The 24,599-nt window shown below is 41.5% G+C and overlaps 2 protein-coding genes across 6 annotated transcripts in view; one reads left to right on the top strand and one right to left on the bottom strand.

Annotated features, from left to right (window-relative positions):
• LOC117428554 (phosphatidylinositol 4-kinase alpha) overlaps positions 1 to 24,599 on the bottom strand; it is a 36,551-nt gene that overhangs the window by 8,228 nt on the left and 3,724 nt on the right. For 2 of the 5 annotated variants that reach the window (XM_058994178.1, XM_058994181.1), the window contains exons 9-45: positions 24,237 to 24,302; positions 23,891 to 23,987; positions 23,282 to 23,473; positions 22,696 to 22,796; positions 22,297 to 22,426; positions 21,876 to 22,005; positions 21,420 to 21,515; positions 20,934 to 21,117; positions 20,297 to 20,400; positions 19,844 to 20,012; positions 18,660 to 18,710; positions 13,969 to 14,077; positions 13,440 to 13,576; positions 12,992 to 13,125; positions 12,759 to 12,841; positions 12,457 to 12,527; positions 12,247 to 12,371; positions 12,047 to 12,128; positions 11,651 to 11,734; positions 11,268 to 11,357; positions 10,910 to 11,029; positions 9,439 to 9,456; positions 8,063 to 8,155; positions 7,657 to 7,813; positions 7,362 to 7,489; positions 6,519 to 6,677; positions 6,137 to 6,288; positions 5,892 to 5,999; positions 5,586 to 5,713; positions 4,959 to 5,117; positions 4,678 to 4,757; positions 4,392 to 4,591; positions 3,869 to 3,959; positions 1,648 to 1,815; positions 1,164 to 1,217; positions 869 to 989; positions 131 to 260 (exon numbers count right to left, since the gene is read on the bottom strand). In XM_058994178.1, coding sequence (XP_058850161.1) covers positions 131 to 260; positions 869 to 989; positions 1,164 to 1,217; positions 1,648 to 1,815; positions 3,869 to 3,959; positions 4,392 to 4,591; positions 4,678 to 4,757; positions 4,959 to 5,117; positions 5,586 to 5,713; positions 5,892 to 5,999; positions 6,137 to 6,288; positions 6,519 to 6,677; positions 7,362 to 7,489; positions 7,657 to 7,813; positions 8,063 to 8,155; positions 9,439 to 9,456; positions 10,910 to 11,029; positions 11,268 to 11,357; positions 11,651 to 11,734; positions 12,047 to 12,128; positions 12,247 to 12,371; positions 12,457 to 12,527; positions 12,759 to 12,841; positions 12,992 to 13,125; positions 13,440 to 13,576; positions 13,969 to 14,077; positions 18,660 to 18,710; positions 19,844 to 20,012; positions 20,297 to 20,400; positions 20,934 to 21,117; positions 21,420 to 21,515; positions 21,876 to 22,005; positions 22,297 to 22,426; positions 22,696 to 22,796; positions 23,282 to 23,473; positions 23,891 to 23,987; positions 24,237 to 24,302 — 4,301 coding nt within the window. The remainder of the gene's footprint in view (positions 1 to 130; positions 261 to 868; positions 990 to 1,163; positions 1,218 to 1,647; positions 1,816 to 3,868; positions 3,960 to 4,391; positions 4,592 to 4,677; positions 4,758 to 4,958; positions 5,118 to 5,585; positions 5,714 to 5,891; positions 6,000 to 6,136; positions 6,289 to 6,518; positions 6,678 to 7,361; positions 7,490 to 7,656; positions 7,814 to 8,062; positions 8,156 to 9,438; positions 9,457 to 10,909; positions 11,030 to 11,267; positions 11,358 to 11,650; positions 11,735 to 12,046; positions 12,129 to 12,246; positions 12,372 to 12,456; positions 12,528 to 12,758; positions 12,842 to 12,991; positions 13,126 to 13,439; positions 13,577 to 13,968; positions 14,078 to 18,659; positions 18,711 to 19,843; positions 20,013 to 20,296; positions 20,401 to 20,933; positions 21,118 to 21,419; positions 21,516 to 21,875; positions 22,006 to 22,296; positions 22,427 to 22,695; positions 22,797 to 23,281; positions 23,474 to 23,890; positions 23,988 to 24,236; positions 24,303 to 24,599) is intronic. The other 3 variants (XM_058994180.1, XM_058994182.1, XM_058994179.1) reach the window with 2 other exon arrangements.
• LOC117426528 (heparin cofactor 2-like) lies at positions 14,583 to 17,736 on the top strand. Its single transcript, XM_034044176.3, has 5 exons — positions 14,583 to 14,686; positions 14,999 to 15,899; positions 16,241 to 16,514; positions 16,793 to 16,937; positions 17,138 to 17,736. Exons 2-5 carry the CDS (start codon positions 15,017 to 15,019, stop codon positions 17,327 to 17,329), a joined length of 1,494 nt encoding a protein of 497 aa, XP_033900067.3. The 5' UTR covers positions 14,583 to 14,686; positions 14,999 to 15,016; the 3' UTR covers positions 17,330 to 17,736.

Raw genomic sequence — 24,599 nt, 5'->3', positions numbered from 1 at the left:
GCCAGTTTGACCCTACTGTCTGTGCCAGAGACGTATCCAGTTTCATCCGGTACACAATTTGAAAGCAGGTCCTGGTTCAGTGCCGCCCCTCCACCCCCTGCCTCTGATGTAGTGCTAGAAGGGATCGTACTTTATAATAGCAGAGATATTGGTGATCTTGTTGAAGAAGTCAAACTCCCTCTGGTAGAAGTCCTTGGCAGGTCCGGACAGCGAGCCTGTGATCTCCTCCACCAGCTGCTCCAGCAGATCTCCAATGTCAGCTGGACAGGGATCACAATGCAGGCAGTGAGAAACACACAGACCCTGTAGCCACGCAAATAGGGGCAGGCGCTTGTGTTGTGCTTGTATGCCCGACTGTGTTAGAACAACGTCTTTCAGAAATTCACCTACAAGGATTTATTCAATTTTACTAATACAACCTGCCATGCTCCTGTAAAGCAATGCAAATACTCAGACATTGGCACATGGCCTTATACAGTATATGAAACCAAAGCAGAAACTGCATTTCCACAGAAACCAAAGTATACGCCCGTATGGCTATTTCCACGATTATATTCATACAACCAGAAACCACGCACACAAAACCATAACAATAACTGGGTAACAAGCAACATTTCCTGCTCTTACATGGTAAGTACTGGTGGAACACCCGTGTAATAACATGGACATGGTGTGTGCTGTGATGTTAGCATGTAATTACACATGCTAACAGTCGTGTAGGAGCAAGAACCACTTGTAATTGCCCAGGTTTTACAAGGCAAGAACACAGCTATTTACGACCAGTGATAAAAGTCAGAACGACTTGAATGCATCTTAATGACAGGTGGTGATGTTTAACAGAGCGAGGCGATACTGCAGTAAGTCTTACGATCTTTATGGTGTGCTTCCTCATCCAGGTAGATGTTGGTTTTCATGTTCCAGATGAACTGGTGTGCCAGGAGCTGGGACTTTGCTGCTGCCCACAGGATATACTCTCTAACATACCCCATCTGCAGAGATTAAGAAACCGGCAGTCAGGGAACTAGCATGGGAAGACTTCTTTTAAAGGCTGAATGCAGACACAGATGGTCACTTACCCATCTTCCACATATAATGTAACAAACCAGAGATCCCAAAAAGAACGATTTATTTTGTTAATTCTTCCCTAAACTGTACACCCTTACCTTGTCATATCGGAGTGCCTGGACAATTTGAGGAATGTAGAATAAAATGGCATCCTGCATTAAAAAAAATAATAATAATAATTTACTGTGCTTTATGAATAAACATCTTCACATCATTATCAAGAGCTCCCCGGTAAAGAAAACATTGTATTGTCTTGTTAGTGGTACAGAGATTCAGTTGTGCTGTATGTAAAATTATCAAAGAAGAACTGGTGTGTCCAAACACAGGATTCAAATCTGGATGCGATTAGCAATTTCTACTTGATGTGCAAAATGTATAGGGGTCTATACCCTGCTCCTGCATTTACAAAGCTAAGGTTAGTAAGACTGTGTTATTTGTGTTCCAAGCTGAAAAGCTGCTTTATAATTGGTTTCCTCTGTATAAAGGACTGCCTCATAATGGGGGAGCACTGCATTTCTTTATAGGCTGACACTTCCACCAGCACCAGTGGCTAGCCAGTTTAACATCACAAGAAACACTTACCGGAGGGAATGACCTCAGGACTTTAACCCCGTACTGTGCTGTGAGGGGATGTGGTGGAAACATGCTGGAGAAATAGGACAGCCCCGTGGGAGGATCAGTTGGTGCCCAGCACAGAATATGGCTCAGTTCAGGTGAATCTGCATCAATCGTGTGCCATGTTACCAGGTACTATGGAAAGTATAAAATTGAAACCATGCCTATCTGAATGTGATCAATTACATGTTAATCCTTTTCTGCGTCTTTTCTGGTGTACATAATAAAGTAAATAAGCTCACGTTCAACCTGCATGGATATACTGAAGCAGGGGTTCCAATGTAATCCCTAAAACCTCATTTTCAATTGCAAGCTCTAGAATCAGGTCTAAAGGATTCTGGTTTCCAATTGCAAGCTCTAGAATCAGGTCTAAAAGGATTCTGGTTTCCAATTGCAAGCTCTAGAATCAGGTCTAAAAGGATTCTGGTTTCCAATTGCAAGCTCTAGAATCAGGTCTAAAAGGATTCTGGTTTTCAATTGCAAGCTCTAGAATCAGGTCTAAAGGATTCTGGTTTCCAATTGCAAGCTCTAGAATCGGGTCTAAAAGGATTCTGGCTTTCAATTGCAAGCTCTAGAATCAGGTCTAAAAGGATTCTGGTTTTCAATTGCAAGCTCTAGAATCAGGTCTAAAATGATTCTGGTTTTCAATTGCAAGCTCTAGAATCAGGTCTAAAGGATTCTGATTTTCAATTGCAAGCTCTAGAATCAGGTCTAAAGGATTCTGATTTTCAATTGCAAGCTCTAGAATCAGGTCTAAAAGGATTCTGGTTTTCAATTGCAAGCTCTAGAATCAGGTCTAAGGGATTCTGATTTTCAATTGCAAGCTCTAGAATCAGGTCTAAAGGATTCTGGTTTTCAATTGCAAGCTCTAGAATCAGGTCTAAAGGCTTTTCTGAGAAATGGCCCATGCAAGCTTGATGTTGAGAAGTAACAGCTGCTGTGGGGACAGCAAAGGGGCATTAGAAAGAGTCTTTGTGAGCCCTTTCTTCAGAGTGCCACCCTGACTGCAAGCTGCCCGGTGACAATAGAAGCTGTTAGTGAGGGGGTCGGGAAGGGTGAACAAGGCTTGAGCTTTAACAAAAGATCCTTCAACATTAAAATATCCCAATGCAGGTCAGGCCAAATTTATCAACACCAATTTTTATACAAAAAAAATTAAAATGATGTAAGGTAGCAAAACCAGCAACAGAATACCCAAATGAATTCAATCACTCGTGAGTGTGCTGAGTGTGTCAAAAGGGTATTGGTGTCTATAAACACACACACACACACAGGATATTCTCCACCTTCGCAACAAAGAAAACCCCTCACAAACCACAGGCTGTCTGTGTGGTCCAGGGTCAATCAATACAGCCGAGCCACTTTACTGTGGAAACGTGATCCAGACTTCTGCGGGCTGCACCAATTTTAAATATTGTTTTTAAATGACATGGGTTTAGCAATTTGATTTACAGACCCTTTCCAAATTCTGTATCACGCCAATCTGCCTACTCAGCTTTCCTTTATACAAAAAACAAACTTTTAAAACTCACTTAACGAGAAAAGTGCTGATTCACTCCACCACCATGATGATGTGAATGAATTCTGAACAGAAGCAATGGAGCTAATTAGACCCTAGCCGGCTCAATTAGACAGCAAACAGAGCAAGCCTCAGCTGGGACCAGCCGCATCCCTAAAGTTAAACACACTAAAACCAGGCAGAACAAACACATGAGCACCTGCCAAATATGCAACCCATCACAATGATCAGCAGAGCAAGACCTGAATCTGGAGAACCAGAAGTAATAATACATTATAAAGCAGCTGTCTGGGTAAACCAGCAAGCCAGGGCCTTATACAGAGGAGTTGAATGGCACACAGCATTACATTGAGAGCACATACAGTTTGATCAGTTCATAAATATTAATTGTCTAACATATTTGAAACATGTATCACATTTCTGCAGTCTAACGTAACCTACAGATAAGTAATGCAGTGAAATACAGGGTGCAAGCAAGTGGCTTTTGCAGCTCTGCATAGTTTAATTGCTGGATTTACCCAGAACAGCTGCCTAAACAGTTCTGTCCATTGTAAAGCAGATTTTGATACCCGGATATTTTGCTGAGTACTCCCACCATCTGTATACCGCTGGCTAATCCAGCAGCTAACATGTTTCTCAACCATAACCATAACCATCGCCTCTCCTCACCTTGATTGCTTCTGGTATAGTACTAACAGCTCCTGGGTCGAGGCGGACCAAACGGGTCACTTCAGAACCGATAGATTCAGTGTTTTTAAACCTTCACAAAAAGAGAGAAAATAATAAAGCTAGTCTTATACCAACTTTAACCTGCAATGTAAACTTTTACTTGAGTGGGATATTTTATTGAGCAAAGCACTTAACTACGGAGGATTTGGACTCAGGAACTCAGTATGCTTACTGATACCATAAACCTACAAAACAAGTACGATCAAAATCAGCCGGGATCAATACTTAATTATATTTTAATGAAGTTTATTTTTTAATTAAGGGGCGGTGGTATCACCTGTTCTATTCAGTTCAAGCAGGTTTGTTTTAATAAAAGTATTAGTGTTAAACATCCACATTGTGGATTCATTTAGGAGCAAATCGAATGAACTTGCTGTCACAGTAACGCACACTCACATCGTGTTCCTTCTCCTCCAAAACCTCTGTGCTGTGATACAGAACGGGGCGAGTGAGCGCACTGTACCTGTCTGGCAGGTGGATAGCGAGGTAGGGAGAGATGCTCCAGGCCAGGTTCACGTTGTCCTTCCACTGTTTCTCACTCAGGCTGATGTACTTGGACCTCCAGTTGGCTATACTGGTCTCCACAGACTGCTCTGTAGAGATTATCAGCTCCTGGGTGGACAGCGGGTTATACCAGGTGGTGAGGCGCTCAATCTCACTGGCCTAGTAAGACAAAGCATAAAAACACTGTTAGAAAACTGACCTTGGGAGAGATTTAGCAGGGCACAAAATAAAAAAAAGACACTTACTAGTAAAGCGAGCAGCAACGTCCTGCGTTTCATATAGTACTTGTGCAACTGGGTTCCCCTGTTACTCTTCTTAGACAAACCTAGAGAAAAAAAACAAGTCAAAATGTGAGAGTACCATAAAAACCGTTGACACAAAAGGATCTATTTCAATGACATAAAACAGCAGCGGCACTTAATGAACTATTAATCCTGCTGGTGCTGCCCTCCAGGGCTGACTTACTGAACCACTTATTAAAAGAGATTCATTTCAGGCAGCAGCTTTTTCCATTACATCGCCCCACCTGATTTCTTGGAGATGGTGGACATTCCACTGGAAAGAGGGTAGGTGTTTATCCAGCCCTGGGCGGCCTGCTGTCGGGACCCGACGGTCACGTCAAGATTATTCCTGGAATCCGTCGGCGTCATCACGGACAGGCTGTTCACCGAAGGGTCCTGATTGTCTAGAAGAAAAATAACGGTTTTAACACCAAGGCTGAAATGGAAGAGCTCAATCATCGGTGTCATGACGACTGGATATTCCCAATCCAAGCCTGGAAACAAGACGATATTTGGATTGCACTACTAAGAGAAAACACAGAGCCTCTCTTCAAGGTTTGTGAGCCACAGTGTACCATTACAAACAAAAGGTATACTTGGTGAAGATGATTTATTTAGCCATGGTCTCCAATTCAAACTGGCTTCACAAAAACTTTACGTTAGTTGCTTTATGTTCGTCAGGGAATAGTATGCATGAATAGAATGTCAAATCATAACTTAATATGTTGCATACTGATCTTTGAAATGATCCCTGTCAGAGAGAGAAATCCAAGACTTGCAGCGTGACACCCTGAGAGCTACTGGAGTCGATTGATATTCAGTTCCAGAGCAGTCAGGAAGCAGCAGTTCAGTCATTGACAGCAGGAACTCACCAGGTGGAACAAGCTGGCTTGCAGTAAGGTACTTCTTATCAGACAGCATGCTGGCATAAAACTTGATCATTATACTGATATCCTCTCGCAGCCTCTTCTCGCCTTGGGTGGGGAACTTTGGCGTGACACTAAAAAAAGAAATAATAATAAAAAATAAAAAAAAACAGTTAAATGAGAAAAAAGTACTTGTCCAATGTAGCAAGACACTGAATGTTAGGATACAAAACAGAATGAGATGAACCACAGAGCAGAAAGTAGGAAGCAAAGCCTAGACGCGTTCCCAGTGCTTCTTATGCTCTTACGTACCTAAAGTAATCAAAAGCAGTGGAGTAGATCTTCTCTCTCAGTACATTTCGAATCGTTGCGTTTGTGACAACGTCCGAATGAAGGAGGGAGAGCCCAAGGGTCAGCAACCTGAAACAGCAGGAAAAAAAAACAGCAAAATGATTTACAAAGTGTACAGGACTGCTGAAAAGCTCAATATAAATACAGTAACAAAACAACGACAACGACGATGACACACTTATTAGAATAGCATCAATGAAACCCACCTAAAACGCGGTCCAATGGCAGCAACGTGGCGATTAACGGTGCCTTTTGGTCCCCCAACATTGAGAGATAAGGATCTCTGGAGCAAAGTAGCAAATATTTCAACCTGGTCTGCACTGCAGTACTTTGCAATTTCAAAGCGCTGCACCAGGAACTATAAGGGAACAAAAGAACACTTTTACCATTGCGAAACACGGAAGAACATGATGACGCAGTCCAGAATGAAACACAGAACCAGACTGGAACACATCTTGAAGACCACGCAGTACCAGTCCGAGCACGGTCAAACACCAGAACCACGGTAAGCGAAGATTCCTTTTAAACACAGGGGTCAAACTGGATCTGGAGTTTTTCAGGATTCGACCCGTCAGGTACCGCACTCACTTCAATCCAGATGTAGTGCGGAGTGACCTCCGGAGGGCATGGGATTGGCTGGCTCTCTTCAGAAGCGGCCAGGGGATCTGCCTCTTTCTGAGCTTCCGAGAACAAGCCCATTTTCAGCTCCACAGTCATCTGCCAGGCTCCAGCCATCTCGCGCATAAACTAAGAGGAAGAAAGACAGTGGATAAAGCTGGAGACACATGTTCTAAACTCCTGTAAGTAACAATAAGTCCATGTTTTTACTGCAATATTCGAAACCTCCTAGTGCTGAGTTAACACTGCGTTTCTGAATATATAGCCGCTAGATATTTTAAACCTGTGTACACCTATATCTGTGAGCCTACATTTCTCTCTGTTTATGAAAGCCTCAAACACCTCTGAATGTACAGTAGTCTGCAAATTTATTACATCACCCCATTGCTTTTGTTATGTTGATTTGTTGTGCATATGAAATCAACCCACTGGAACTGAAAATGTCAAAATAGGCCAATTAGTGATTGTCTGCTTTAATTTGATTATTTTAATAGGTCACATGTGCAATTCATTTAAAATAGTAAGAGAAAAGCAACACATAGCCACTAATGGTCAAATGCATGAGACTTTTTAGAAGTGGTTTAAATGCCTAATTGAAGCACAAAGTGGTCGAACATTTTCACACGAGTGCCTATTGCTTCTATAGCACAGATTACTGACCTGAGAAATGAAATTCTCTCACCCAGAGGTTTTTATGCAGGTAGGCCAATAAAATAAAGGATACAAAATGACCAATCTTGAGGTGTTCTAATAAACTGGCACACTACTGCAGTTACCAGATACTTCCAAGACAGAACTCCAGAACACACGTACTGGAACCTCCTCTCCGTTCCTGGCAGCCAGGAGCCACTCCCAGCAGGCTATGGCAGCCTCCATCCCGTGCTCTGTGAACATCTTCAGAGGGTCCCAGCACAGGTGGTGCAGGAGCTGAGGGTCGCAGTCTGCAGGAAAATGAAAACGAAACATACAATACATAGAGCAAGGGTCCTTTTTCAATGCACGTGCAAAATTTATGAAACCAGCAAGAAGCAATAAAATGTTTCTTTATGAAAAGAAAAAAAAAAGTAGACACTTGCAGTGCTAAATGATGTTTTTCCCCAGGGTTTACCTTTGGTGCTGATGAGAAGCGCAGTGAGCTTGAACATAGCCTGTGTGTAAGCCTCAGGCTGCCCTGCATCTAGAGCGTCAGTCATCTGTTTGATCGCTAGCTTGTTGATGTCCGAGGTCCTCCCCGTGGCTTCGGAGAACTGGATCATCCCAGCAACCTGCAAGTCACAGCAAAACCATTGGCTTCCTTTTTCTTACAGGTGTGGGGAGAACACGTCTTTACACTGCATCAGATGCTTCAAATCTTCCATACAAATGACATGAGAAACGCAACTACACTTGAGCTGCTAAAATAAAAGGGTAATCTGAAAATCTGGGTCGGCCTGTCCTTTTTAATGAATTATTATTTTTTAATTTATTTTTAGTGGTGAATATGATTACAGTATTATTTTAACAAAACGGCTTACCTCTCCTGCATAGCGGTTCCGGAGGTTGAGAGAAGCCATGAAGTTCGAGTAATCCTTCTTCACACAGGAGGGCCTTTCCGTTAACTGGGTAGTCTACAGGCAAAATCAACAGTTAATAATGAGGATGGACTGTACATGCAAACAGACAGGGGATCCAGTCCCTCTCCACATCAAAAAAACAAAAAAAAAATACAACCTTGAACGCTTCCCGTCCTGTTCTAGAACTCACTTCAAGTGTTTTCCTGTTCTAGAACTCACTTCAAATGTAATTTATATAGCTCATCACACTGGAGAAGCTAGTTCTGAATAGTACTTACCCAGAGCAGTCTATAGACACCACATCTCGCATACTGTATGGTAAGGTTCTTACCTGTATAACAACTAGAGGGCTGATGCTGTTAAGGATGTTACTTGCTCAGGATAACAGTGTACAAAGTTCTCCTGGCTACCGCAGCTCTAACCACTACACCGTCCTGCCTTTTCTGCCTGCTACATACTTAAAACAACTTGAACATGGATACAGCAATTTTATTATCCAATTACTTATTTAAAAAGGCAACCGTGATCGCATTAGTCCAAGGGATTAGGTTTGTACCCCACACACCCAGGACTGTGACCCATGAAACAGCATACATAAAAGAGTGCATCTTATCCCACGGGATAGTACAAAAAAACAACTAGATACTGAAGAGAAATTCAAGTTGCACACATCAAGTACGAGCGAGACCCCGACAAACACCACAAATGAGCATGCGTGTTCTGGAAAAACATATATATCAAAATCATTGAAAAGGCTTGAGCCAGTGAAAGAGCTGAGCGTCAATCAGACAAAACAGAACGTGCCTACATTTATTTCAAATAAAACCTAGTGATGTAAAAGACAATGTACAACCTAGTGAGATGATCAACACAGAGAGGAAAAACCCTCTAACTGCACCGATGAAAACGTAGTCGTAGATGACTACCAAATGTAAAAGCGCTTTCAAACACACACACACACACACACACACACACTGCTCCCTCTTTATAATGCTGTAGTCGGGAGCCATGGTTATTTTCAGTATCATCACTGAAAGTGTTTTTTATTTTAATAATGAGTATGCAGCTGCTAATGGAATGGAATTATTGGACAAATAAAAGCCATGACCAGACTTCATCACAACCGGTTCTACGGTAAAAATGGATGCCTTATAATGGGGGAGCAATGTAAAGAATTGAATTAATCAATAAATACATCAAGGAGAAGTTGTGAACAAGCCGACAAAACAATGATGTCAGACAAATAAAAAAAAAAAAAGAATTATTTTAACATAGATAAAGCAATCTAATAAAACTGTGACAGCGTGAGCAGAAGCCATGGTGTTGGATAGACAAACCTGAGGGGAGCCTGGCTGCTGCAGGGCAACACACATTGCAGGGCAGGGGCAACAGGTACACATGGAAAACAGGAACACAGTCACATCATCAAGGGAGTCAACAATGGGGAGAAAGAGAACTCAAAGCATGAAGCAGCAGCAGCAGCAGCAGCGTCGGGATGGAGAGACATCATGCAACCCAACTGGATTCAAATAAAACACATGGGACATGGTGAAGCAACAAGGATGATCAGAGATGTAGTACCCTTCTTCCATCCCACGCCATGCATTTCAAAACAACACAGTCAAAGCGGACCTCCAAATCCAAATTAAAACTACAACTGCAAAATGTGCTTTGAATCCCCCAAGACGGAGAACTTTGAATGTGCACGTTATAAAAAAAAGAACTAACTCTGAACTAACACCTATATGTATGTATATCTCTATATATTTGTGCCGTCAGCCGTCCGCTTATTTTCCCATTATTCTAAAACAATAGTGCAGTTTTAAATAGGCTGGTGTTGAAGACTGATTTCTGTGTACTTTTGATCATATTATTTTGGACTTTGTTTTAATTTTAACAATGGAAGGGATACTGGAAGTATAATATGCATGCCATATAATACATAAATGAAAAGCACGTGGGTACCAAAGCTTGGCATGAATAAATACAAATACTCCTATATAAGAACAAATAATGAAACTACCAGGAATTACTACAAACGGTATTTGTCGTTGATACCACTCCAGAAAATATTTCAATCATATTAATAGGAATGACAACCAAACCAAATTCCTTTTTAAAGCATAGGTTTGCATTTTGCATTGCATACAAGACAAAGAACAAGTCTTACCACGCTGTGATAAAAATAACTGTTGCAGTGGATCGAAGCTAACAGTAACTTCTCTCTTTGGGTATCAACCTAGGAGCTCTGCTCCACACCCAGGGATCAATACAACTGATTGAAATAGCAGCCGATTTGAATACTTCAGCTAAATGAAGCCACTGTTCTAAAGATGCCACTGCCATTGTAAAACCCTTCTCATGCCCACCACAGTGACGTTACCACTGGTGAGCTGCACATTTCAAACTGAACATACTACCACCATTAAGTACCTAAGGTTGTCATAAAAAAAAAGCATTAAAAAAACAAACCAAAATACACACACGCACGCACACGCACGCACACACGCACGCACACGCACGCACACGCACGCACATGCACACACACGTTTCAGACCTGGTCCAGGTTTTTTGTTTCAGCCGGCTCTCTTTATTGCAGTCTGGTTCTAAACATATGACTCCAGAGTAATCACTCTAGCTCTGTCTGTAAGAGCAGTCGGGATTGCATTGGACAGCAAAGCAGGTTTAAAACCACACATTTCATTCCTGGTTAAAACAACAACCTGGACTGTTGCTGGTACTTGAGGACCAGGGCTGAAATGTCTGGAGCCACATGGGCTTCTCCAGCCCTCCGCATCACTCACTCACCCCTAATGTGGTGTTCTGCCTGTTGTAACCAGCAAAGTGGAGAATGCTCTCAGTAGCCATGGCCAGTCCAGTGTGCTGGGACAGACCGGACACCCAGTTCTGATGCTTATTTAAATATTCCTAAGAAAACAAAATAAATTAAATTAAATATCTTTATTACTCCAACAGAGATGTTTAAATAATCCATATTAAAACTCATAACAAAACATAAAAAAACAGGGAGAAAAATGTTCACAAGCTTTAAAGAAACCTAACTGCACATGTATTCTGTGTCCACAAGAGGGAGACATAATATTTATTTGGCAAATGGATCAGTCTCTGCTCCCGAGTATGGGGATTAGCTAATAGAAGCACAAACCTGAAGATGTGATTTAGTGACAGTCGGAGCCCACTTCATTGCCTCCTTCAGAATCTCACCACAGCGTGCTGCAAAATCTTTAACTATGCTCTGGAACAAGAGCGATACATGCACAAGAAATATTACTTTCACATATCTGATAGTGTCTCATTTTCACACCCCATTACTGGTTTACAATGAAACCTGGAAACGTAATGGGTCTGAACTATAAAACATTAAAAACTTCCAAAACAAGGGACTAACCAGAATGGGTGAAACTGCTATGCAATGCAATATGAGTCTTATTTCCATTCCTGATGTAAAGGAGAAGATTGGGTTTTAACACTCGCCTCTGCAAATTAAAACTATTAGTAAAAAAAGAACAAAAAAGATAATAAGTCCACCTCTCTGGCTTCATAGGTGTCTGGAACAGTGATTCTGTGTGGAGTGTCTGGAATGTCATAGTAGGGTTGGTCCTTGTGAATATCCTACCAACAAACAAACGAATAAAAGACATTACTTAACAGTTTACTGCTCATTATAATTAACATAAAAGAAACTTCACACATTTCAACGACAACACGTTTTAACTGCACGTCTCTCTTTACAATGACGTAAGTTTAAAACTCTTGCTACAAGTCTGAACTGTTGCCATTGAATTTGACATCGTTTCTTTTAGTACCGAGTGTTTTTGCAGTTAGTGGATGAAATACGTTTCACATCCAGCAGCATTAGATGTGTTTGGCAATACCGGTTCTGTACTGTTTGCATGCAGGTGAAGTGCAAGGTGTTACACTTACAGCGCTGAGGGACAGGGAGAGGGTCTGAAGGATGTCCAGCATGGTTTTCAGAACTCTACCACTCCACAGCAAGTGAGGGAACCTGCAAAAGACATGAGCCAGATGGAAGTGCATAAGAAACTGTAATGGGGGATCACAGTTGAAATCTTTCCCTCCCACACAAACTCTGTATCTGCCCACTCTAGTCCTGGGTCACTCACGTTTCTGCCAGCCCTGACAGGTACTTGTCAGCTACTCTCCGGATCCTTTTGTGAATGTGGTTAAAATTAACCAACAAAAACTGGGCGTGCCTCTCCAGCTCCTCTTCATGCTCTTTAGTTTTGGGCTAAAAAAAAATGATGTATCTCATGTGATGCCACTGAACTTTTTCAAACAAAAACAGATCAATTGGTATTACTAATGCAACCAACCTTGTCAGCCATCATTTGCAGAAAAACCTCAAAGACCTTATCTGCAACTGCAATCACACACTGCATCATTCCTATTGAAATAATAAGATGGATTTCAATAATAATAATAATAATAATAATAATAATAATAATCAGATACTGTAATCCTATACTAAAACAATGCAAACTGGCTTACAGAAATGTCCTCGGATTATATAAGCATTCATATTTACTTACAATGATTACTGTACATGGATTTCACCTTGCAATAGGAAGCATTCACAGTTGGGTTTCTATGAAATACAGACAGAGTTTGTATCTACCTGACTTGTCTTTCTGAATTGCTTTGTCCTCGAAATAGCGGAACATGACCTGGAAACGGTCTGGATCCATGGAGCGCAACACCCTGAAATAAACATGTCAAAGTGTAAAATGTTACCCCAACAAAACCTAAAGGTTTGTTCCAAGAACGCACATTTCACTGGCCCTGGTTCTACTGCATACACCTGTATTCAAACTGCAAAACAATACAAATATAGAAATGTAAAATATACACCTCATATACTCCAGTCTGTACACAGACAGCAGGTAGGTGGACATGGCAAAGTCCAGTTTGTTTATCAAAGCAGCTACTTCAGGAGGGGGGTCCAGCAGGTTTATAATGGTGCTCCTCAATTCATTCAGCTCAGCCTGCATGGGGGGGGGGGGGGGGGGGGATATATTCTCAGGTTAGCAATTGAATCTTTCAAAAAAAAAAAAACAAGGACACACACACACACACACACACACACACACACACACACAGAGATTTCCAATTGTGTTTAAACTGTTCAAAATTACAGTATATGGAGTTTCAGCTCAGATCATAAACAGATTGTTAATGACAACACCTGACTTTTATCCAATCCTACAAATTCCAGGTTTTCTGTCTGATTAGCTGGCTCTATCTATCTGCTTGCGTCTAGCCGGGTCCACGGCAGTAAAAGCATGGGCTGAGCTCTCACAGGGGTGACCGTGTCGTTCTTCAGGGCTGAGTTGTACTGCAGCTCGGAGCGCAGCGGCTCTCCACTTGGAAAGGTCAGCAGTGGAGACTTGGTGGCAATCTCACACACTCCTTCATACCACTCCTCCGGCCACAGGCCTGCAGCATCAACAGAAGAACAATCCGTTACGTGCTGCGTCTTTCACTGTCCATTCAAGCACCGCTTATTTTATTGTCGTCTAAGCAAATTTAAATCTGGTGTCATTTGATTTTAAGTTTCTATTTTTCAAAAAATGTCCCACAAAGGAATAGAAAGAAAAAGTGAAAACGCTGGAAATGATCACATATTGATGATTTTGACAAAAAAAAATCAAATAATGATTTTCAGCTTCTGGGTACCGATAATACTTCCGAATCAACGGCAACTAAAAGAATGTCTATTACTGATATAAATTGACATGTCATTCAGGATCAATATACTGAACTACATTATTCTGCGATTCTAGCATGAACATGTCGTTTGCAATATTCACTCCGATCCTTGCTCCCACCTGAGCCCTCCACAGCGAAGCCCATCACCACGGAGTAGAGCCAGAAATCACGGAAGAGCTTCTGCAGCCTGGGCTTGGCTTCTTTAATCGGGTGCAGCCTCCGTGTCAGCTAGGAGGGAGAGAGGAGAGAGAGGAGAGAGTGTGAAACAGCAACACAAGCTAAATACATCAGACAGAAAGGGAATCCCTCGTAATAAAAACACAGAGCTCCTTCATTACTCACAAACTCGACTGCCTCGGCGTTAGGCCATACTGACAGTACTATATTGTAACTTACTGTGTAGACCCCTTCTCTAAATCTCAACATTTCTGATTGATTGTCAGAGAGCAAAACAAGGGAGCACTGCATTTTCTTTTGAGATCTTCAGAAATGTAACACCTGTTTTACAAGCCAGGCCTATGTTTGTATTTGGTGCACATATTAAAAGACAGACTGATTATAAGGTACACATAATAAATTACAGGTAGATGGGTGCTCTTGGGCATCTACCTGGAAGTCTGTTTTGTTTTATGTTTTTCAAGAAGCCGCCTGCCAGTCCATCAAAGAGTTAACAGCTTGAGAGGGACAAGGCCGTTTCCTCAGTTGTTTGATCTAGACAATGTTTACTCTGGTTTGCACACATCACAGGGACATCAAAGTACACTTTTAAAAACAGAGCTCTTCACCCCGCGTGTGCCGCGTGGAACTCAGATCAGCTGCCTGCTTCAGAGGACACTGGTAAGAACATTTACATTTCTACAGGGAGAAGAGCTTTCAGCAACACTTTCAAAATACTAAAACTACTGCTTTTATTAACAATGCAGCATTTCTAAAGCATCTACTGTAACTTGCAACAGTGAACAAAGTGCAGCACCAGAGCAAAAGGCATGGTGCAATCCTGTTCTGTTGTGCACCGAGCCAAAGAAACAGATTTTTTTTTTTAATGTGCTACAATGTTGAGCTGCCTTGTTGTATATGGATCCTTGATGTTTATGATATACCTCAGTATGATAAAGCTAAATAAATGCATGTTGTATTTTTTTCAAACAGTTGAAAGGGTCTCCCAGGATGTGGTTCTTAGTCATTGTCGCTGTGGCATCTCTCTTCCCTTCACCCACACACTGTGGCGTCAAAGAACTAGGTCTCCACTTTGATTTAACCAAACAAGAAGATGTCAAGCCTGTACCACTGGAAGAAATTCCAACCGACTACCATAAAGAAAACACCCTGACAAACACTCTGCTAGGCGAAGAGCTAGAGGAAGAAGATTACATCGATTTCGACAAGCTGTTTGCCGAAGACGACGACTACATTGATATGATAGACGAGATTGAAAGCCCGGCTACTGATGTGGACATTGTCATTGAGACCACGGATCCACAAATCAAGAGGGCCAAACTGCACAAGCTATTCCAAGGCAAATCCAGGATCCAGCGTCTCAACACTGTCAACGCTGACTTCGGGTTCAATCTCTACAGGAGCCTCAGGAACGGCGCCAACCAGTCCGATAACATCCTGTTAGCTCCGGTGGGCATTTCCACCGTCATGGGCATGATTGACCTAGGGACCAAGGATCAAACCCATCAACAGATATTCCACACCCTGGGCTTTGAAGACTTTGTGAACGCAAGCTCTAAATACGAGGACGTGACCGTCCACAACCTCTTCCGCAAACTGACCCATCGACTTTTCCGACGTAATTTCGGCTACACCCTGCGCTCGGTGAACGATCTGTACGTGGAAAGCCAGCACGCCCTGGTCGACGTGTTCAGAAATAATATTAAAAACTACTACTTTGCCGAGGCCCAGTCGGTTGACTTCAAGGACCCTTCTTTCCTTGCCAAAACAAATCAACGTGTAGCAAAGCTTACAAAAGGCTTGATTAAAGAAGCCCTGAAGACCGTCAATCCTGACACACTAATGATGATACTCAACTGCCTCTACTTTAAAGGTAACACAAAACCATTTATGCTGCAGAGCTTTGGGCAGTGTGATGAATAATTACCTACCGTGGACTTAACAGCTACATGAGAATGAAAAAAATACAGCTTTGTACAAAATGTAAGAATGTGATTTGGTGTTTGGAAGATGCTATATTGTGGTAGTCATATTGGGTCATCAGACACAGTCAAGGTCTAGCGAGAAATAGATGCAGGTTAGGTTTACATCTTGCAGTACAGTTTCTTGCCCAATGCTGTATAGCGAGTCCATAGCAAAGGGGGAGAGGGTTCAAATCCAGAGCCTCTTGGCTATAAACCATTTGCTTGAAATAACACACAGATCTTTTCACAGGGACTTGGGAAAACAAATTTCCTGCAGATCTGACACACCACCGTAGCTTCCGCCTGAACGACAAGGAGACTGTGAAGGTTTCCATGATGCAGACCAAAGGGAATTTTCTAGCAGCAGCCGATCATGACCTGGAGTGTGACGTTCTGCAGCTGCCCTACGTTGGCAACATCTACATGCTGATCGTGATCCCACGCAAGCTCTCCGGGATGAGGAGCTTGGAGCGACAGCTGTCCTCAGAGGTGGTCAACAAATGGGTGCACAGCATGACAAACAGGCATGTTTTCTCTTAAATCAAATTAATAAAATCAGTTCTGCATTGAAACTTGCATTCACTATGGGGGGTTACCAGATGTTTTCATTTAACAATTAAGGGTGTGTCCCACTATTGTGTTCAATTGTTAGTCCAGTCATACAAAGTTTCAGTAACGTACAGCAGACATTGTTGGCGGTATACTTTTAAGTCACTGGTCAAAGTTAAAAAACGCTCTGGTAAGAGACCAAAAGCAAAACTATTAATTAACAGTCACAGACTTTTCTCCATTGTTCCGTTAGAACCCGAGAAGTAGTTTTCCCAAAATTTAAACTGCAGAAGAATTACAACCTGATTGGATCCCTAAAGGAGCTGGGACTCACAGACCTGTTTGAGGGGAATGCAAACTTCTCCGGAATGACAGACCAGGAAATAGCAATCGACATGGTAAGTGTAAAGTCAGCCACGGCTGTAAATTAAAAACCAGATCCATCAGTGTGATTTCATCACCTGCGGGGGGTGACTAGACTGAATACGCAAAATTAAAACACTTCTGTGCTGCCTTCTGCAGGACATAAGCGCAGGCATGTATCCACGAGTCTATGGTCCCATGCATCCTCTAATTTGATTCAATCCTTTCTTCACAGTTCAACCACCAAGGTACAATCACCGTGAATGAAGAAGGCACTGAGGCAGCAGCTGTGACCAAAGTAGGCTTCATGCCGCTCTCTGCTCAGATCCGTTTCATTGTGGACAGACCCTTCCTCTTTCTCATCTATGAGCAACGCACCAACTGTCTGCTCTTCATGGGCAGAGTGGCCAACCCAGCAAAGGACTGACCCTTACAGAGCATGAACACCACGGTGCTTTAAGTGGAGGTGCAACCATCTTGGTACTGGATTGAATATACATCTCGTCTGAGAGCTTTATTATTTTAGCATTGTTTTGTGTTAAAGATTTAGTCTGTTTTGTTTTACGTTTACTTTATGAAATGGAATAAAATATACATTTAAAAAAGCTCTTCCATGTGCTGTAACCTAGGAAAAGGATTCAGCACGAAAAAGTTATTTTACAGTCGTGGTGCAGCATTTTCCAAGTTTCCATGGATTGCGAAAATATTGGAAACTGATGCAGCATCATTCTGGTTTTGCAGATGCATTTTCTACATTATGCAATTACATTTTAGTACACATTTTTAGGTATGTAAAGATGCAAACAAACAATTAAAGTTTTTGTTTAAAACTTGCTTGCTTCTGTCCGTCTATCCTTGTTTTGTTTTTCCCCCTTTTATATTGAATGAACACTGCACCTAGTGGATGGATTGGCGGATACAAGATCCCACAAATCCCCCTTGCCAGTGCACTCTCAGACAGGGTCAAGGACAGGCAAACTGCACCGCAAGTCAACATCTTGTTTTGCAAGCTGTTTAAATATTTGTTTAAAAAATCAAACATTAACTTAATGACATGGGAACTTAAATAGATGTTTAACAGTAAGAAATTTAGCTGATCCTAATCCCAATACTCTGAAGAGATCATGTAAATCCTCATGCATGTAACTGTTAACTAGCAAAACAATGCAAAGGTCTTTGCCATTTATCAAACGTGTGACCCTTGCGGTTTAAAAGTTCAAGGGGACTTTTCAACTGGTCTAGAACAGCAGCTAATCTAAATACAATAGAAATCTTTCAGGCAGGGCTGAGATGACACGCACGTGTTCTTGGCTTTCGTACAGGCCCTGCACTCAACAGAATGGACATGCCTGGAATGAAAGTCCCACAATGACCTTCTGTTTTACACTGAAAGATTCTTTGGTGTCTGTTTTACATTTTTCAATAGTCTGGCCTTCTGTCTTCCGAGCAATTCTGTTTGAGATGTTTTCAACATAAATTTAACAACCTTTTAAAAATCTGTAACAATGTTTCTGTATAAAACAGTATGGGACGCTACACCTTTAAAGCATTCCCCATCAAGGGGTTTTACAAGGTCAGACTGCTGATCTGAATCACATGCTGTCCTCGACTTTAAATTAGAGACATTGTATTCCCTATGCATGCACTTGCTATAGCCACAGCTCCCCTAAATAATGTGTTTCTTTCCAATGCCAGTAACTTACTGGTGAATGTATTTGTCTAAATGTGTGTTAAACCATATTTAATGATGTTCTTACCACAGCAATGACTGGAATAAGCACTCCTAAGTTTCCTGCACTGCTCGAAGCCTGAAGAGAAAGAACATAAATACAGGACATTAGCAGTAGCATTTACATGTATTCATTTTGTACAAGTAAATCGAGAATTAGTAATAGAATTAAATTATTGTTTAGCTTTTGTGTTCCAAAAGGGAGTCTTACAAGTCTATATACAGCAATCCTACTACGGTAATTAAATGTAATGTTGCAAAAAATAATCTATATGCAGGAAGCCACCATGGAATGTTGGATCATATGGAACATCTTGAACAGTAAATGTCTCTCTCACACTTCACTGCCATTCGCTAAGTATTACTTGGTCTTAGACTCTTTATATTTCTATTTCAAAACAGAACACATTACACTCTTCTCACTACCTCCTAAAGGAATCGTTCTATTTTTTGTTTTTATAAAAGTCACTATATAATGATATAGTGCTTGACAGATAGCCCTTCTCTTTGAACTATCCCTATTCAAATAGTGTATTTGCATGGCAGTTCACTGACCTTTGCTCTAGTGCATGACTGGTTTAGGTTTAGCGACTGACTGGTTAAAGAACATCAGCTCTAAATCAAAGGATTACTGGTCAATATTAAGGACATTAGCTTCATAGCGCAATCATGAAGAAAGAACTATGCTAACATGAATCCTTGTGCAACTACCTGTGCAATTAAAGCAAGTAACTGGAGTGAACTAAGCCCACTTAACGTTTGTTCGCTAGGGTTGTAGTAAAAAACCAACAATCCAAAATGTTCAAAAATGTTTAAAGGTCCCTTGGTATACTATTTTGTAATCCACTGGTCCTGATCATAGTTTTTAGCTTGTCTTTCATCATCAAGCAATACTTTGTGAATCAGTGAAGAGAATATCCTGTAATTTTCCCAAAGATGTGCTAAAGACTGAGCCATCTGATCTGAATATAACTTGTACATTGGTGGTTCTTATGGAAATTTTCCCTAAAAAAACACCTACACAAGACTTGCAATACATTCCGTCCCCATTAGAATATCCTGGACAGCTAGCATGCTGGAGAACAGAAAGATCATATTTTTGTGCTTTGTTTTGTGACGCAACAATTTTTAGGAGCCAAGGTTCTTGACGTGTCATACGTAGCACTGCTCCTGAACAACAAACAACATCATCATCAATAAGGGTTATTATACCTTGAGGGCTGGTCCTTTCTCGCTGGCCCGTTCACTGGCTCTCTTTCCCTCCAGTCCCAGCTGGACAAACAGCTCCAGCAGATTGACCAGCAGCTCATCCACCAGCTGCTCCCCCTGCAGGTTTGCTGCTATGTTAGCGAGAGCATTGATCACAGCAAGAGAACAGTGCCTGCAGACGCACACCAGGGAAAAGTATATCAGTAGGACTTTTCCATTTCACTTCTCTTACCCCTCACCAAAGAAATAATACACACCTGCGCTTCACATCCTGCTCATGACACCTTGCTTATTATCACCACATTGTCCCAGGCAAGAATATTAAGGGAGACGAATTGGGACAAGCTCCTGACTTAGGTTATTATTACACTTCTCATATCAATTGAATATATCAGCGATACTACTGCATCTAAAGCATTACCATGTGTTTTACACCGACGGTCGACTGCATGTTACCTGTATCCATGGTCTTTGTAGTCTTTCGTAGCGGAGTACACCACTGAGCTGGCTTTCACACTGATCTGCTGGAAGAGGTTCCAAACCTCCTGGTAAATGTATTGCTAAGAAACAAGAAAGGACAGTCACAAGGTGTAAACCACACATGACTTACACACCTTTATATTAGGTGAAGGGGTGGTATGGAAGAAATTCTAATGATCCAAAGTTAGGTACTGTACAACGCAGTTTGCATGGTCTGAAAACACTGCAGATATTTCTTATACTGTTTTCCCTTGTTACTTTGCTGTCTGACGTACCTATGAAAACACCTGTTTCTTTAGATTTACACTCGCATATAATAAGATAGAGTAAGAAAAAACATTAAAAAGAATTCCTAACTTCAGAGCTTGCTTATAGTTTAAAATCTACTAGGTGGCAGCAAAATCAATATGATTTTCATATAGCTGGTTTAGAACGCAAGGGGGGGTAAAAGGTCTTCAAATCAAACCTGGCATCTTACTTAATTGTTAAAGACACAAACACTCACACAAACCGTTAGAGATGGTTGGTATTCACAAAGTCATTCTGGTCACAGTTATGACCAGAATGACCAGACCATGGGCAGTACTGCACGCGGTATTATCCAGATACATACATTGCCAGTGATGACCATGCAGCCCAGCTGGTCAATGATGAGGACGTCGAGCTGGGTAGGAGGCTGGCAGAACTTCTGCTGCAGGATCTGCAGGATGGGCTCCATGACCTTGGGGGTGTCCCTCAGCGCCACGGCAATGTGGCCAAGGGATCGGATCGTGTGGTCAGGAATAAGGCGGGCCTCCCTGCACAAAACAAAAGAGCCCAGACCCAGTTTAAAAGAGCACAGTTAGCTTCTGTATCTTTCCTCTAGATGATCTTTGCACTACTCCGAGTCCCTGTATAAAGAGATGCTCACCAGCTCAGGGCATAAGAGGTCATACTGATTGCATTACAATAATTGACACAATAGAAAGTCCCTAAGGCTCCAAGAGGCACAGCAGTTTAAGATCATTTGAGGTTATTTAACATCCTGAACTGACTTGGGAAGACTTCGGTGCATGCAAGCCAAAAAGCCGAGTTACATTTCAAATAGCCACTGGCTTACTTATCATTTTCCTGGGAAATGTACAAACGGTTCGACAGACTGGCCAGGAAAGCCTCAACAATCACAGGATCCATGGTCAGCCCAGCCTCGAGACACCTGGGAGGAAAAGCAAACCAGAACCACACAAATAAAGAACAACAGTGATGAAACACTACAGGGACTAAAAGGGGAGTCACACTTCTCAGTCTGAGATGGTTGTGTCTAAAACCTCAACAGTCCAGGTTTCACAGTCCAGTGCAGTTTGTTTCAGTTGTTCCACTCTTTACTTGATACAAAAGCAGAAGTGATAATGGGATACAGCAACACATTATTCCTCAGTCATTTAGCTGAACTTCAGTGGAAACTAGATTACTAAAACAGCACTGTATACAAGTACAATTTAGAGTTAAACAGCTCTCTCTCTTTGCTTGGAAGCTAATGTACTGGACTGTTCATTACCAATGCCCCCCTGCTTACCTACAGATGTTGTCTATGGAAATATCTCGTAGCTGTTCATACATCGAGGGCTGGCTTTTCTTGTTGGATAAAACATTCAGTGTAGACTGAGAGTACTCGTTAGTAACACTGATCTTAATTTCTCCAGTCCCTGTTAAGAAAAAAAAAGTAAAACTCTTTATTACACTGCACAGCTTCATCTCATATTTACAAAACCAAACACAACGATAACTGCTTTTGAGAAACTGTATCATTTCTTTTGTGAGGTGTTTTGCAATAATAATAAAAGCCAGACAATTAAAAACTCTCTCCAAACACCCACACAGTACCTTCTGCTATGGAGTTAAACCATTCACACACAAACACACCCACCCTGTGAAGAGCACTGTATCACCTTTCTGCTTTGGCTAACACACAGACCAGAACAGATTTATGCAGTTACCTGTGTGATATTGATTGTGGTACTTGTACAGTTTGACCAACACTGGAGACGGAACCACAAGGAAATCCCGAAGAGACATGGTCACAGAATGAGCAACCACAGGGAAGCGCTCACACAGACGCCCCAAACCCTAAACAGGAGCAAGTATGCAATGTACATTTCATAACTGTTCACAGCAAAGTAACAACTAAACAACTGGGGAGTGCATTCCATAGCGGCACATCAGACTTGCCTGTCCTCTGGGATAACTTCGGAAGTGTCTGAGATGTTACAACTCTACAGTCCTATCCTGCTACACCTACAATCTCCTGCTATACACAGTAGATTCCACCCCCCTTTCATTTTTGCCCCAAAGCCCTGCACACTCACACAGCATTTACAAGATGAAGGGACGTTTACCTGTAGACAGCAGATAAGCAGTGGCATGTGAGCGATAATGACTTTACTTGATGTTTTAGACTGCAGTTTCTCAGACAGCTTTGTGCACAGGTTCTCAGCACCTACATTGGAGAGAAAGAAAAATGTAGTACTAAACTTTTTTGCTAACCTTATGAAATTAAATTCTTGCCATGTACCTTTAATTGCATAAAATCAGTGACATTATTATTATTATTATTATTATTATTATTATTATTATTATTATTTTTTTTTTTTTTTTTTTTTTTTTAAAGTAGCTACATTTTTAAATAGCTGGCAGTCAATCCAACCCAGAAACATTCCCCATTCAATCCCATATCTAAAAAATACACTGGGGTCTATTTTAATGATCTAAACAGAGGTGGACCTTAATAGTGCCGCTCTTTAACTCTGTATTAATCCCACTGATTAATCCCCAGTGCTGATTTACTGACCCACTTCTATTAACATTACTACATAAAATAAAGACGCAGTGAAACGAGCTGCATGTAAAAGCAGGTTGATCCAGTAGCAGTGTTAGGATTATTAAACCAGACCACAGTTTCTCTCTCCATTGCCCATCATGTACCTTGCTCATCCTTAACTGCCCACACCATCAGGTCCACACAGGCAGCATTGGCCTGGCAACGCAGTTTCAGAGGGCTCAGCTCGTTGTGCAGTCTCTCCACGTCGTGAAGTATCTTCTGCAGCTCAGACTGGCTGCTGCTGAACTGCTCCATTACAAAGTCATGGACTTCCTTAACAAACGAGGTCTGCAGATCTGTCAAGAACAGAATCACTTGAACACTTTCACACACCGCAACGGATTAAAATACAATAAACTCTCTTCTGGTCTTTATATGGGGACGTGTGAAAGAAGCAAATGAGCCGGATGACATGTCTAGTGGCCATAAATTGGAAAACAATTCAATAAAAAAGACGTTGATTATGCATTGAAAATGACTCTTTGCCACTGTTTTGAATGCCATGCACGTAAGGATTGGGTTTAGTAAGAAACAGTAAACAGGTAAGCTCTCCCACGGCTTGCTGGGTAAATATGATTTAGTCGCTACAGTTTTCATGCAAACAAAAGCACAAGTCATTTTCTAAAGCTCTGAATACGGCCCTGACTAGAACTGAAAGGAATACAAGACGTGAGGATGATCAAATAAAAAAGGTTAATGAAACCTGTTCTTACCTTTCATATAGTACAAAGTGTCCCTCAGCATTTTAAACATGGCCGCATACAAGGGGTCGCTAAAGGTTTTGTAATAGAGCTCCATTTCGGGATTAACCTGAAAGCAAAATAATGCCTAGCGTGAACAGTGCAGTATGCAGAAGTACAGGACTGGACATGGGTTTCACTAATATGATGCAGAAGCTGCAGAAACAGAATGGTTAATGTTTGCTGAGGTAATCTGAAAGTGAAGCATGTGTGCATGAATCTACAGTTACATTGCAATATATGAATGATCTCAAGAGCTAGCTGGACTGTTTAGTAAACATTATGGATATGATGTTTTTCAGATAAATGAGAGACACACCTCCAATACTTCTTCCATGGTTGCATCCAGCGTTTTCAGAACCGACTCCACAACGACCTGCTTCACCTAAAAAACAAAACAGTGATGAATACCCAATACTGACACAGAGGGAGTACTGTTATCCCTTATGAAAGTTTTCCCATGGTTTTACTCTGCATTTACCATTATATTTGCTTTACCACACACCTCTGTGCTTTACTGGACTTTGCTATGCTTTAATGGTGGTAAGCTTATAAAAGGGATATTATGGTATATTACTATGAAAGCTCTCTTGATATTAAACTCTTCAGGCCACATTTTCTAACCTTTTATTTTTTAAAAGCAATAATGAAACTTGTAATCAAACTATTAACAGCAACATGT

Source organism: Acipenser ruthenus, chromosome 21, assembly GCF_902713425.1.
Source record: "Acipenser ruthenus chromosome 21, fAciRut3.2 maternal haplotype, whole genome shotgun sequence".
Lineage (NCBI taxonomy): Eukaryota > Metazoa > Chordata > Actinopteri > Acipenseriformes > Acipenseridae > Acipenser > Acipenser ruthenus.
The sequence above is the reverse complement of the archived record's forward strand: the minus strand, read 5'-3'. Positions and strand labels throughout refer to the sequence as shown.